General features: G+C 39.9%; 1 protein-coding gene across 3 annotated transcripts in view; it reads left to right on the forward strand.

Annotated features, from left to right (window-relative positions):
* Positions 1–2,979: 2,979 nt before the first annotated feature.
* CHID1 (chitinase domain containing 1) overlaps positions 2,980–13,980 on the forward strand; it is a 339,220-nt gene continuing 328,219 nt past the window's right edge. For 2 of the 3 annotated variants that reach the window (XM_072421678.1, XM_072421680.1), the window contains exons 1-4: positions 2,980–3,045; positions 9,252–9,380; positions 10,966–11,115; positions 12,743–12,875. In XM_072421678.1, the coding sequence (XP_072277779.1) occupies positions 9,267–9,380; positions 10,966–11,115; positions 12,743–12,875 (397 nt within the window). In that variant the 5' untranslated portion in view covers positions 2,980–3,045; positions 9,252–9,266. Of the gene's footprint in view, positions 3,046–3,065; positions 3,106–9,251; positions 9,381–10,965; positions 11,116–12,742; positions 12,876–13,980 lie in introns of those variants that run through there. The other variant, XM_072421679.1, reaches the window with a different exon arrangement.

The following is a 13,980-nucleotide window of genomic DNA, read 5'->3' on the forward strand; positions in this document are numbered from 1 at the left end:
TACAGAAGATGATTCTCCAAATATGATGTTGCTCATAATATTTGGAAGGTTGAAAAGCGACAAGATATTTTACAATCTACATGCTGGCCATATTGACCCTGTGTGGGTTAGTTGGGTATTGGCCCCTCCGGCTTTGTATTACGCCTCTTGGTTCTGTTCTGCATGGTCGAATAATGGCCTCCTTGGCCTTTTTCTGCAGAATCAGGCCTTGACCCTATTGTATGTAGCCGATTAGGTTTGGACACTTTGAGACTTTTGCTTAGGCTAAGTTAGGAATAATAATAGTGTCAAGCAGTACTGCTGTGGTTAACCCCTGTAAACCATTTTCAACACCCCTCAAAATATGGTTACTAGTGAAACCAATGGGCTGAATGTTTTTTACAGGTGTTTGCTTACAGTGTTGTTGCTGCGTGCTTTTTTCTGACCATTCAGTTTACAGCTCCAACCGCCCTCATGAAGTACATCCTTAAAACAAGCTATATCCAAAGTTCTGTTCTATTGAGAAAGGAGAGGGGAGGATGAGTGAGTGGCACCTTGATGGGTTCTCCTCCATAGTTAAATAGTCCACCATACCGTATCACTAAGAGACGTAGGGTTTACTGCTGTACACATGCTAGGCTGCAATCTTTTAGCATCAGTTCATAGCTTTACTCCTCTTTATTTAAAACATTTCCATTCTCCCCGAAGTATCTGATCACTCCTCAATGTTAGTATCTGCTCACTATTTTATCTTCAAAGGTGTAATACATTGGAGGAGGAAATCAATCTTGTTAGAGGATCCCATATTAGAAAGATGATGTTCCACTAAAATAAACATTACTAGAATTAAAGGATAATTCTTCATCCTCTGTTGTTGCAGGGAGTAGCTTTTAGGATATCCCAGAGCATAGTTTTCGTGCCTTCGGTAGAAACTATTAGACATAAGTCCAAATAAAAGAATTAGAAGCTGCTGTCTTCAGAGCAGAGGAACTATACATATCGGAATCATCTGCAGATTACTACAATTTATAGATGCTATTCCAAATGAAGGAAAAGTTGCTATATATACAACAACCAAAACCTGAAATGGGTAGCAAGACAGGACAACTACTTACTTCCAAACTGTTGATTCACCTGCCTGTTGACCTTATGGGAAAAGTTGGCTTCAATAAAGATGATCCTTTTCCAAAATTGCTTCATATATTTCAAACACTCTCCCTGTCTGATCCCCTTGGACACAAATCAATATATGGACTGTATTTGTACCTCTTTCTTATGGTCCTAAAGACAACATAGATTATCTATTCATACACTAAAGCAATAGCTGGTTAGCATAGTATTATCATTATACCACCTTTGCCTGTTACTCATCATAACGGACTGGCTGGGACCATCCAACAATCTTCTTGAACAGCTACTGATGCAGCCATTGTAGATGCCATCAGCTCCCACTGATGCTGGGTATAACTATCCTTCAATCCCTTTCCATAAATCCTCACAGTAAAACTAACAGTAAACATAAATCCTATTACTATTATTAATAATAATAATAAACAGGATTTATTTAGCGCCAACATATTACGCAGCGCTGTACATTAAATAGGGGTTGCAAATGACAGACTAATACAGACAGTGATACAGGGGGAGAGGACCCTGCCCCGAAGAGCTTTCAATCTAGTAGTACTATTTTACCTTATGAGGGTCTAAACATGGGCACTATCATAATGTCCAACAAAAATGGGTGACTCTAATCCCATCTATGGATGCACAGTACTAGGAGGATAATAAAAATGTGTATCTATAACAATCACCCATAAATAAAACAATCAATGTCAAATTATTCCATCAAATCTCTTACACACCCAATAATATAAATCAACCTGAACCATGTGCACATGAAAAGTGTTTTAAGGGCTGTCAGAATTTTGATGTCTTTTACATTTAAAGTAGCAATGAATACTTATATATATACAGGTAGTCCCCGAGTTAAGGACATCAGACATATGGATGCCTCCTGGATAGGAACGGGGCTTCCCTGCTCACTGTGTGCAGGAAGGAGGCTTGAAGGGGGGAGGGGCAGTTTGCATGACTCGCAGTAGAAATCTTTTGCTAAATACAGCTGAGGTTGTGGGTGATCTTAGGGGGTGAGCTCTTTCTGCAACCTCTTGTAACTCTTTAATGACCAAGACAAACTCTGCAGTTGTTTCTCTTTGCATATCAAAGTGCAGCTTGCTCCAGAAGTTAATCAATGTCTAACCTCCGTAAAATTGTTATTTTTTTTTATTATCTGTCCTAATTGTGATTGATTAAAATAATACACCTGTTCCAACTTACATACAAATTCAACTTAAGAACAAACCTACAGTCCCTATCTCCTATGTAACCCGGGGACTACCCGTACATCTAATGTTTGTATTGTCCTGCTACACCTATGGGAAGCTGCTGGTGGTTGGTAACACAACCTGACAGGATGATTATCCATACATATGCCCAGAAATTTTCAAATGTCCATATTCCAGGATAATGGAGAGTTGGGAATGACACCTGGCAGGACTTTTGTCCATAATTCTATTGGATTGGCTCCTGTTGGGGAGACTGGTAAAACAACCTGACAGAATGATTGTCTATACCCCTCCCTGGCCTAAAGGGGGTGTTAGTGAGCTGGTACTACAATCAGACTGCACAGTTGGCTTGTATAGGAGTCACTCCAATGTGAGCTACCCGCCTATCAGATGGTGCTACCCATGATTTAAAGTTACAGGAAGCTAGGACATTCTACAGACAGATCATATCGTTACAATACCGATATGAGCAAACAGGGCTTCTGATTATCGCCACACCCTCCTCTCTATCACTGATAGCATAAACTGAGAACCCTGACCCTAAGTAAATCAGGTCAACCTCTAGCAGCCAATCCCACTTTAACCCGCCCCTTTTTGTCATTTCATCCAATCGGTGTGAGAATATGCTCTTCCCTTTTCTATGTTTTAGTAGTCGGGGCGGGAATTTTTTTTTCACTTCAATAAACTTGATTGTACGCGGACAGTGACGTCGGCAGTGAGTCAGGTAATGCGGAAGTGTCTCGCAGTGTTACATATGGACAGTAATAAGCGCCTTCTGTCTTCTGTAGGTTGTGATAATGACTATGTGACACGCTTCCCTGTGTCAGCATTCTGTGTATGTGGAGTGTATTGTAGTAAATGGTGGTCACAGGCAGACGTGAGTACAGTGTGAGCTGACAGGTGAAGTGTTCAGTCATAGTTGAGGTGCCATGTGGGAGGGGTGTGACTGGAATAGATGTCACTGTGTGTGAGGTGTCTTATTGCTTTTCTGGTTGTCATTAGGTTTATGTTTGTATACTGAATATTATTGTACTTTTGTATACATTGGTGTCAGGATTCATTGCTGCCTGTGACCCCTAGCTATGAAGGGTCACCCTAATAATCCGGGGGTTACTAGGACTGAAAGTAAGCGAAAACTGTTATAACCAGAAATAAAGGGACATCTTCCAATGGGGACACAATGTGGTGACAACTGTCTGAGTTCACATATTTCCTGTCTGGTTTGTAGCACTTCCTGTTCTCTATACCAGCAGTCCCCAACCTTTCTGCAGCATTGACCAGTGTCATGGAAGAAAATTATTCTACAGACTGGGGGTGGTTGGGCTTCCATGGATTTTGCATGTAACTGGTCAGAGGGGTGGGGGGAACATCAGCACTGGTACTGACATGAAGGATATTTATCCTCTCTCCTGGTATTTTGTTCAGCCAATCACATAAGCAGACTCCTCTCCTGTCATTTTGTTCAGCCAGTCACATAAGCCGGCTCCTCACCTGTCATTTTCTTCAGCCAATCACATAAGCCGGCTCCTCTCCTGCCATTTTCTTCAGCAAATCACATAAGCCTGCTCCTCACGTGTCATTTTCTTCAGCCAATCACATAAACCAGCTCCTCTCCTGTCATTTTGTTCAGCCAGTCACATAAGCCAGCTCCTCCTGTGTCATTTTCTTCAGTCAATCACATAAGCCGGCTCCTCTCCTGTCATTTTGTTCTGCCCTTCACATAGGCTGGTCCCTTTCCCTGTCATTTAGTTCAGGCAATCACAAAAAACAGCTCCTCTCTCCTGTCATTTCGATCAGCTAATTATTGATGCCAGCTTACATGATTGGCAGCCATTGAGGAGGTTGCGGCCAGGTTTGGCACAGCCCACAGCTTGGTACCAGTTCCTGGCCCAGTGCTTGAGGACCTCTGTTTTATACATACAGGAAGTCCCCAGGTTACATATGAGATAGAGACCTCTTACTAGATAGGGACTGTGGGTTTGTTCTTAAGTTGAATTTGTATGTAAGTCGGAGCAGGTACATTATTTTAATAAATGCAATTGGGACAGATGTTTGTTTCAACATAATATCAGGCAGCGTGGTGTCAGTTACTGTATAATAATACCAGTGTTCTCCCCAGCCCCTTTTAGCTGGGCACACCACCTGGCACATTTCAGTAACCACCCAGCTGTTTTTGGGTGGTTACAGAACAGTTGGGTCATAATACAGGGGCTGCCATCCGCCTAAAATTTCTTCCCACCCAGCTTAAAAAAATTTCTGGGTTGAGCACTGAATACTGTATACTGTATATGCTAAGCTATGGAGCCTAGACATTCATTAACTTCTGGAAAAAGCTGTGCTTTGATATGCAAAAAGAAACAACTTTAGAGTTTGTCTTGGTCATTAAAGAATTACAAGATGCTACAGATCAGCTCAGCTCTTAACCCACAACCTCAGCTGTGTTTAGCAAAAAATTTCTTCTGCAAGTCATGCAAACCACCCTTTCCCCCCTTCATGCCTCCGTCCTGCACACCAGCGAGCAGGGAAGCCCCATTCGTATCTAGAAGGCGTATTTTGTATGTCCTTAACTCGGGGACTACCTGTATATAGTGTTGCCATTTCCTGCCATTGGTACCCTCCTCCAACATATATTAGCTGGCTATGATGTTGATTCCCCACCCCCATACATATTAAAGTGTAACTAAACGTGGCTGACTTATCTGTCCACTTTCCATCTCAGGGTGCTGCCATCTTCTGTTTCTTCTTCCTCCTGTATGACGATATTCTGCCTACTTGATTGGCTGCGCTGGGATGATGTAACTTCCAGGTGAGCTGGGGATCAGGCAGGTAAGACATGTTATTTCAAAAGGGACATTGCCTGACCTTTTTTGAAATTTTGACTGGCCTGATTATGGAAACTTAAAACTTTCTTTCCACTTTAAGTCACAATAACCCCCCTAGCGGTATTCTCGGGTGTGACTTGGGATGGATTTTAGATGCTAAAGGCCGTAGACCCGAGTCACACTCGGGGTAGCTCAAAACAATAAAAAAAACCCACATACCTTGTCTTGTTGGCTGGTCCCCGTAGGTCCTCAGGACACATCCTCTTCCTCCAATCTTCAGCCAGCGACTACAGCGACAAATCTTTATATAATATATATATAATTATAATATTTATATATATATATATAATTATATTATATATATATATATATATATATATTATACATGCTACTGTACAGTTATCTTACAGGTTTCACTATTTTTTTTCAAAGTGTTGTTTTTTAATGTAAAGTTTTAAAGTAATATTTAATTTATTTAATATGGGACATATTTCGGTGAGTTATGCCTAAAAATTACAGGCCTACAATGTAAAATAAATTTCCATGCGAAAAACTAACATTTTTTGCGTGAAAATATAGACAGAATTAGAATGCTAGGGAGGTTAATTTAACATATGAGAAGTCTTTGAGTTATTGTTGGAATGTATTGAAGCCGGGTGGGCGCATTACCCCCAGGAACAAAGCATTATGTTTGGATAGACGAAACATTTATTTATCGCTGTATGTGTGTCCCCACTATGGAGATTTCCTCTCACTTCCTCTCCTGGTGACTGCTGTCTTTGAGTCAGTTTGTTGTATTATGTATCTTCCCACACCAGCATTTCATATCTCTTCTAATCCTTTTCTACTATACTAAAACCAATCGGAGTTCCACTTTCCTGTGCATAAATAGGTAAAATAAATACACATTTCTTTTTTTTTTGTTCTTTTTCTTTCCTCATTTTTTTCTCCTATTTGAAATCAGCACAATATGAAAGTTCACCTGAATGGTATTGATTTTTACTTCTCCACCATTATTGCCGAATGTTATTTACTATTGGGTTGTCAGGCTGCTGCCCTCCTGTGATCACATTCTTATGTGGAGGCATTAGTGTTGTATTGTACATGTGTTTATACAATGCGGGGGTTCATTAATTTTATGGGGCCCCCAGGTAATATCCATGCAATGACAATATCCCTGTGTCTGTTTCTTTTAGGGGGTTCAAACAGACCATCAGAGATGAGACAGTAGATCCTAATTAGGAAGATTTATTGTTGCAACAGAGAAAATCAAATGCTTAGCAGTTAAATCAAAGAGATTCTAACTAAAACAAGGAAATACATCAATCTTTATAGGCATACAGAATTACTTCTGTATAGGAGGGCTTAAGCCGTTATCTAATTGTCATTAAGCAGATAGTCCAATAGCGTATACTCAGAAGTCCATATAAGCAGAAAAATTCACAAACAGTTAATGGGGTGGATAAACCACATGTCTAGCGCTTTTGGCACTGCAATGACTCTCCACCATCTTGGATTCTTGATCAAGCTGGTATTAACTGCACCGGGTCTCTTATCAGCATTCAAGGCCATCCTGTGCTCAGCTTTCAGGGTCATCTCGCCGATTGTTTCTGTTACAGGTGCTGGTCTCTGAAAACAATCAAACAAAGCAGTAACTATTCTTCATAGAAGCAGAGTATATTTATATGCTATATACAGACCCCCTATATTTTTCTCTCACCTGACCCTTTCTTGCACACCTAGGTATGGTTTTTGGGGCCTGAACACTTGTGGATGCATAGGAAGGTTTGACAAGGCATTATGACACGTGAAACACACACAACACAGTGTCATCACATTGATGTACCTTACATTAGGGAAGGGGTCATCAAACTTTTTTGGTCACTAGGCAATTTCAGGAGTGGGCAGGAGCACACTAGGCCGGACTCTCTCTCGAGTCTCACCCTAATGGTTCCACCCCCTACCAGGAACACCCCCTGAAGGGAATGCCCTCTCCTCCGCAATGCATACGGAGGAGAGGGAATGTTCCCTATTTACCCCAGCCAGGGTTAACACTCCCAGCGGGGTAAATAGGGAACAATCCCTCTCCTCCGCAATGCTAACGGAGGAGAGGGATTGTTCCCTTTCGGGAGCCACAGCAAGAGGAGGCTCTGAAGCTGCAGGTTGCCGGCATTAGGCCGGATTGGCCAGGGGGCATTAGGCTGGAACCTCGGCATTGGGGTAACAAAAAAAATCATACGTGCTGTGATTATAAAAGCGTAGCATACAGCAATGCATGGCAGTGTTTTGCCAAAGTGCATTTGGGTTGGCATTAAGAATGAATGATGATCCGTGTCCTGTGTGTTACCATACCAGTCCTTCTTCATAAAATGTGTGTGTTAATGTATTTCACTTGTGGGAATGAGCTCCTAAACTTTATTTTATAACATATTGCTATGGATCTAGCAGTAAAAGTTTTAGAATATACAACACTTAGTTTTCAGTGTTTATAGTTTGGTTTCATTCATACAGGTGGGGGAACAGCCAGCAGTGCCACCTCCGCCAGTGCGCTGGCTTATAATTATTTTATTATTATTAAACAGGATTTATATAGTGCTAACATATTACTCAGTGCTGTACATTAAATAGGGGTTGCAAATGACAGACAAATACAGACAGTGACACAGGAGGAGGAGAGGACAATACCCAGAAGAGCTTACAATCTAAGAGGTTTATAATGAACCAGCTTTTGAACATTTTTTAGTGGATGGTACTAAATCACTCAAAACTGCTCCCAATTCAGGAATAATTGCCAGAGTTTAAATGATTCCAATCTAAGGTGACCTCAGTTTATGTAGAGATGACACTGAAAGCTGATTTGTCAGGCAAATGGCCACACTCACACTTGACACACACAAGGTATTGGACCGGTCTAATGTGGACTAATCTATGCAGCCACTTTAGTGATTCATGCAGCTTTGCCAGACAGCAAAGCAAGAAGAGTGACATTACTTTATGTTGTAGAATCAAGGCATACAAAGGTGTCGCCATGCTGATTGAACGTGGAAAAGGGCAGCCACACAATGATAAGTCGTGAGCTCTGCTCTCTCTTCTGGTCAGCCTATGTGTGGATGTCAGAATCTGATTAGCTCCCTGTGATTCTCTCGCTCTCCCAGTGTCCCTGAGTAAATGATAAGGGTGATACCAAGATTTAGGTACTTGTAATGTGTATGTAACCGAATCTAGTCAATTTTATATTAGTTTTGGATAGATCTAGGAAGATTTAGCTTCTGTTAGCTTGTGTTCAGGCTGGCCATATTTTACTGCTTTTAGGCACGCACTGGCAACAGCTAAGTACACAGGAGCAAAACCAGGCAGTAACCTAGGGTAGGGTTTTTTAGGCATTTAAAAAACACTTAAAACGTGCCAAAAAAAATATTGTGAACAGGCTCTGACCAATCTTCTGACACGTTTACACAGGAAAGGCACAGGCATTATTATAATATTGCCAGGACATTTAACCTTACACAAAGTGTGTTTTTTTTTTTTTTTGTATTTGGGATACATTTCTCATCAATTTCTGTTCCAGGTTCTATGGGAAAATCTTGTAATGGAGGACATGGGTGGCATTTAAAAACCTGACAGAGGGTCTTATCCTTCCCCAATCTATTTAAAATGAAATAAAACATTTTGGCTGAAGCTGGATTAGAAATATCTTTGTTGGAGTACACAGGTGTATTTTGTCACTGTGTGTATTTTTATGGTGGGATTGAATGTTGAATAACATTTTTACATTTTGGCCTATTGTTCATAGGTTGACAAGTCGTTGTTTTAATACAAAAGTTCAACCTTTGTAGAAAATTTCTTTCTGCAACGAGCTAGCTGCACAGTGCGTTTAGAATCTGCTTAGGGATAAATGACTTGCTGTGCATGAATTCCAGTTCAGAGGAGAAGCGTGTCATTGCTTTCCAGCCTTGCTTGTTACAAAGTCACAGCTTGTAGAAATGAGGGATTTGATGATCGGACATTGCCTCCAGCTCTGTGCCAGACTCCCTCCCTCACTTCAGTAGCAAAACTCACAGCTCTGGTTAGTATCTGCAGTGTCACTTTGGACATTTTCTTGTTGCAGTGATTCAGCTTGGAAATGATGAGGCTGCTGTGTGTCCTGCTCTTGGGAGCTGTTACTTGCTACTTGGTTAATGCCACTTTGTCGAAGAGCGACTCAAAAAAAACATCTGCAAAGACCCTGGAGACAAAGGTAATGTACCAACCACTATGATGTGTGAGATAAACACTAACTCTGCACAAATCCCACATTGTATAACTGAGTTTTAGTTGTCAAGAATCTTTACATGTATGCAGTAGTGATTATCTTGTGCAAAGGGTCACAGACACTCTCTGTACCAACAAGTGAAACCTCTTTATTAAACTGAGATGTGGATGCAATAACTGAACGAATATTATTTACAGTTTTCTAAGTATACATATAACTCATTATAGTCTATATTGAGTTAAGTTATTTAGATTTAGTTGTTTTGGGATGCAAAAAGCTGCAATAAGCTCTTCCTGTTGCGTATTGATGGCTTTTCCTGCAGAAAATGGCACCCACGCATCTACAGACCATTATGCTTGTTTACTGACAGATGTGGAGAATATGTAAGCTACTAATATAATGTTTTGGGTAAGCCATACCTTTGCTTTTGGGTATGCTATACTTTTGGAGGCAATTTGAAGGTTTTTTTGGGAATCATTTTAAACCAAGTCTTGAATACTAAATGAATAGTGAATGACATGACTCTGCCTTCTTTGACCTTAGACAAATTATTTGAAAATTTGTTGGGTAGCCTCACTGAGGTTCAGGATGCAGAAGAGTTTGTGCCCAACCACCTGGTTGTATAGTAATGTACCTTATTGTTTTTGCCAGTCACCTGTTGCGTTTTGAATTCCCATATGTCTTTGGGAATACAAAATCTGCAGGTAAAATGTAGGTCATTCAGTGTCAGGGAATTCTGAATGATCCCAGAAGCATCTCAACCTGATACCAAATATTGCCATCAACACAGGCCTATATAGTTTTCTTTCCTTACCAGCCACATATACAGTTTTACCCAATAACTGGTGTGTATGCAGTCACCACCTTTCCATCCCTATCTATACTAAAAACATTAACTACAGAGCCTCCACCCTGATTCATGTGACAGGGCTTTCTTTCCCCGTGAACAGTATGGTGCTCACATAATGATTTGTGGTTGTTAGGTTGTCTGACCAGTGTGTTCCCGAGCTGGTAGGTTAAGTGTCCGTGAAGACAAAATTTCCGATTTGTAGAGATGTCCTCTCTTTTTCTGTTGCATCTCTAGCAAAGTAAACATAATAAAATGGCAATACTTACACTTTAAACCTAGCAATATGGTAATATTAAGTGAAGTGCTCTCCAGCAGCAAATACTTTTCTTTTTTTTTTTTTTTTTGCTCTCACGTCACTCTGTTCAGCTGTTAGGACAAAGGAAAGATTCATGAAAGCTTCGAGCTGAAGGGGTTGTACGTTACACAGGAATATTGACTTGCCATGTGACATCACATATTAGCCCACCATTATTATATTATCTGCATGTAAGGTATTTTCTTTGGCTTTCCACCCTTAACAGAGCAGTGGAGGGGTGAAGGAAAGGTGAATTTATACTGGTGGTATGTAAGGAATAGGTTGTTGCTTTATCCTAAATGCTGTTTCCTAAATGGGCAAATATTAGACTTCTTTAAAGGACTGTAGGTAAGTCTGTGAAGTGTGTATGTGTACAATTTACCAAGTATTTGTCCACCTAAATGTTGTTTTTCTCGGTGCTGCAGACGCGCCTTTCTGATATCCCAGTCCAAGCCCGAGGATTAGTTACCAACGATGTCAAAGCCAAGGACATTGTGCTTGATCACCAGAGTTACTGCTCCAAAAATGTGAAGGAACGTCATGTGGTTGGGGATGTTCTTGGATATGTTACACCTGTAAGTCAGTATTTTTTTAACTCAATGTATTTTCCTAGTAGTTTTTGCATTAATTAATTTTTTTTCTTACTGTATGTAAATTAAATTACCTTCCATCAATTAAAATTACCTTATTTGCCCCCCTTTAGTCACTAGGCCTGATTTATTCGAGCTCTCCAAGGCTGGAGAGGATACGCTTTCATCAGTGAATCTATGTGATCCAGCAAACCTGAAATGGACCTGGTCCAGGGTCGAAAACATTTGCTAACACATAACAAATGACCTTTAAGAAATTCATTCCAGGTTAGCTGGATTACCCAGGTTCACTGATGCAAGTCTATCTTCTCCAGCCTTTTAAAAAAAATCAGGGCTCCTATGTTAATATAAACCGTGCATTTTTGTTCACTAAACCAGGTAAATAGCTATTTACCGTTACAGTTTGCTGGTTCTCCTGTTTTTGCGTGGGGTTCCTCCCAGATCCAAAAAACATGTAGTTAGGTTAATTGGCTTCCCCCCAAAATTGACCTTAGACTGTATAAATAACATATGACCATGGTAGGGACATTAGATTGTGAGCCCCTTTGAGGGAAAGTTAGTGACATGACTGGACTTTGTATAGCACTGCGTAAAATGATGGTGCTATATAAATACTGTGTACTAATAATTATAATAATTTTGTGTTTATCTAGTGGCCACTAAGAGGGTGTAGGTTCAGGTATAATTAAATAAAAAAATGTAGTACATCTGTGGATCATATGGGCACTTCTTTCTGCTTTATCTCTTTAAATACAGATATGACAAAATGTTTTGTTAAGTCAAATGAAGCAAAAAGGAGTTAATTGTTGGGGTTTACATTTTGTTTAAAAATCTACAAATCCCTAAAAACCCAGAAGCTGCATAGCATTTAACCAATATGTTAAAAATTTAGGAGTATGTTCTGCAAACATTGAAAAATAACCTTTAAAAGGTTTACAATATTTAATGACTTCGTAGTAGACCGAAGATGTTTTTTTACAGAAACTCCAGGAGATGTCGCTGTTGTTCCATGAAAGATTTGGTTATGTTTACATATGTTCAAGTAAAGTTTAGAAAAATGTATATCATTTGCCAAAAAAACAAACAACTCAAAACTCAGATCATATGGTCGTGGCAAAAGATGAAGACTAACAACTTGTCCAGCAGTCAATCTATAAAGCAATCTGCTTATCAAGTTTTAAATACTGATGGCTCCTTTCACACATACACATTGCAGTAATGCACATTAAAACTGAGTATGTGCGTTTGTTTCGCTGTCGTGCTAAACATTTTGAATGGCACCCCTACTCATCTTAACAATGTACCTGTGCTATAAAAAAAAGTTGCCGCCTTCATTCTTTTTCCTGTGTTGGGTGTTGTAGTGTGAACAGGCCTTGACTTTAAAGATGCACATCTAACTACTATTATCAGAAAGTATATGTAAGTTAGACATGTACACCATTAAATGTTACCTTAAAAAAAAGGGTAAAAGAATCTGGTTGTATTGCAAATTTGTTTATCCAGTTCTGGAATGCTCCAATAAAACTTGTTCAAGATATTTATCAGCATTTATTTGCCTGAATATAAACAAATAATACATTGCATTAATGAGTGATGTTTTCTTTACCCACAGTGGAATGGTCATGGATATGATATTGCAAAGATTTTTGCATCCAAATTTACACTCATTTCACCAGTATGGCTGCAGATCAGAAGAAAGGGCAGACAGGCCTACCAAATGACTGGATTGCATGATGTAGATCAAGGTACGTGCCCTGTTAGTCCTGTAAAATGTCTGGTAGACATAGAAGCTCTCTGTATATAAGTAACATTTTTCATGACAATGTTCTCACTGTACCCGGAGCCCCACTCTGTAGTCAAAGGGAGAACCTCTATTGTAAAGTCAGTAACAAAGCAACTTACATATTGGGCCTGATTTATTAAAACTCTCCAAGGCTGGAGAGGATACACTTTCAGGTGTGACCTGAATCTATACCAAGATGCTTTTGGTTATGGTATTTTGAGGGAGGAAATCTTGGTCTTGGGAATATACAGTATGTCTTCATCTCTAACAATGCTTCTTGTTAGCCCCCCCTCCCCAGCACATAACTTTCCATTTATCAATATTAAATAAGGATTTTCTACTTTGATTGTCTAAACAAACAATGCATCCTGATCAGACACATAGATCAGATAGAGACATCTTGTAAGGACTTCATTCCATTACTTTGGCAATGTACACACGCTTGTTGTCATTGGAAACAATCTTTCACGATCATTTCCAGTAACAAACGACAGAAAGATGAATGAATGAGCGCCGTACATACAGTTTTGTTCTATGGAGAGGGGCAAGCGTTGTCCGTGAATCATCTGATGTGTGTACATAACCTTGGTGTATTGTCATCTGCAAACAAAGAAATGGTTGTTTCAATCCCAAATATTTGTTGTGTTAGAAAGTAAATATGTTAAAAGTTCTTGTAAAATTGAATATTGGTGGAAATAATCTCACTGTATTTATATATAGATCACATATGGACAGGGTATCCCCTATTTTTAGACATCTCCTTTTATTGCCTCACATAATTATATTTATTTTAGTTCACAAAGCTAAGAGTCAAAACACCTTGCCTATTATCCTTACCTTACTTGCACTCTCATGTACTTTTTTTGCTTTTCCCTAGCCCAGGGGTCTGCAACCTGCGGCTCCGGAGCCGCATGCGGCTCTTCCGTCTCCTTGTTGTGGCTCCCTTTGGCTGCCGCGGGGAGATCTCTGATGGGGGATCCCCTTCCTCCCAAGACACTGTGGAGGAGGGGGATTCCCTATCCGGTGTTCTAATGAAAAAAATCTACCAGTGAAATAAATCTACCACG

This window comes from Pyxicephalus adspersus, chromosome 9 (genome assembly GCF_032062135.1).
Source record: "Pyxicephalus adspersus chromosome 9, UCB_Pads_2.0, whole genome shotgun sequence".
NCBI classification, from domain to species: domain Eukaryota; kingdom Metazoa; phylum Chordata; class Amphibia; order Anura; family Pyxicephalidae; genus Pyxicephalus; species Pyxicephalus adspersus.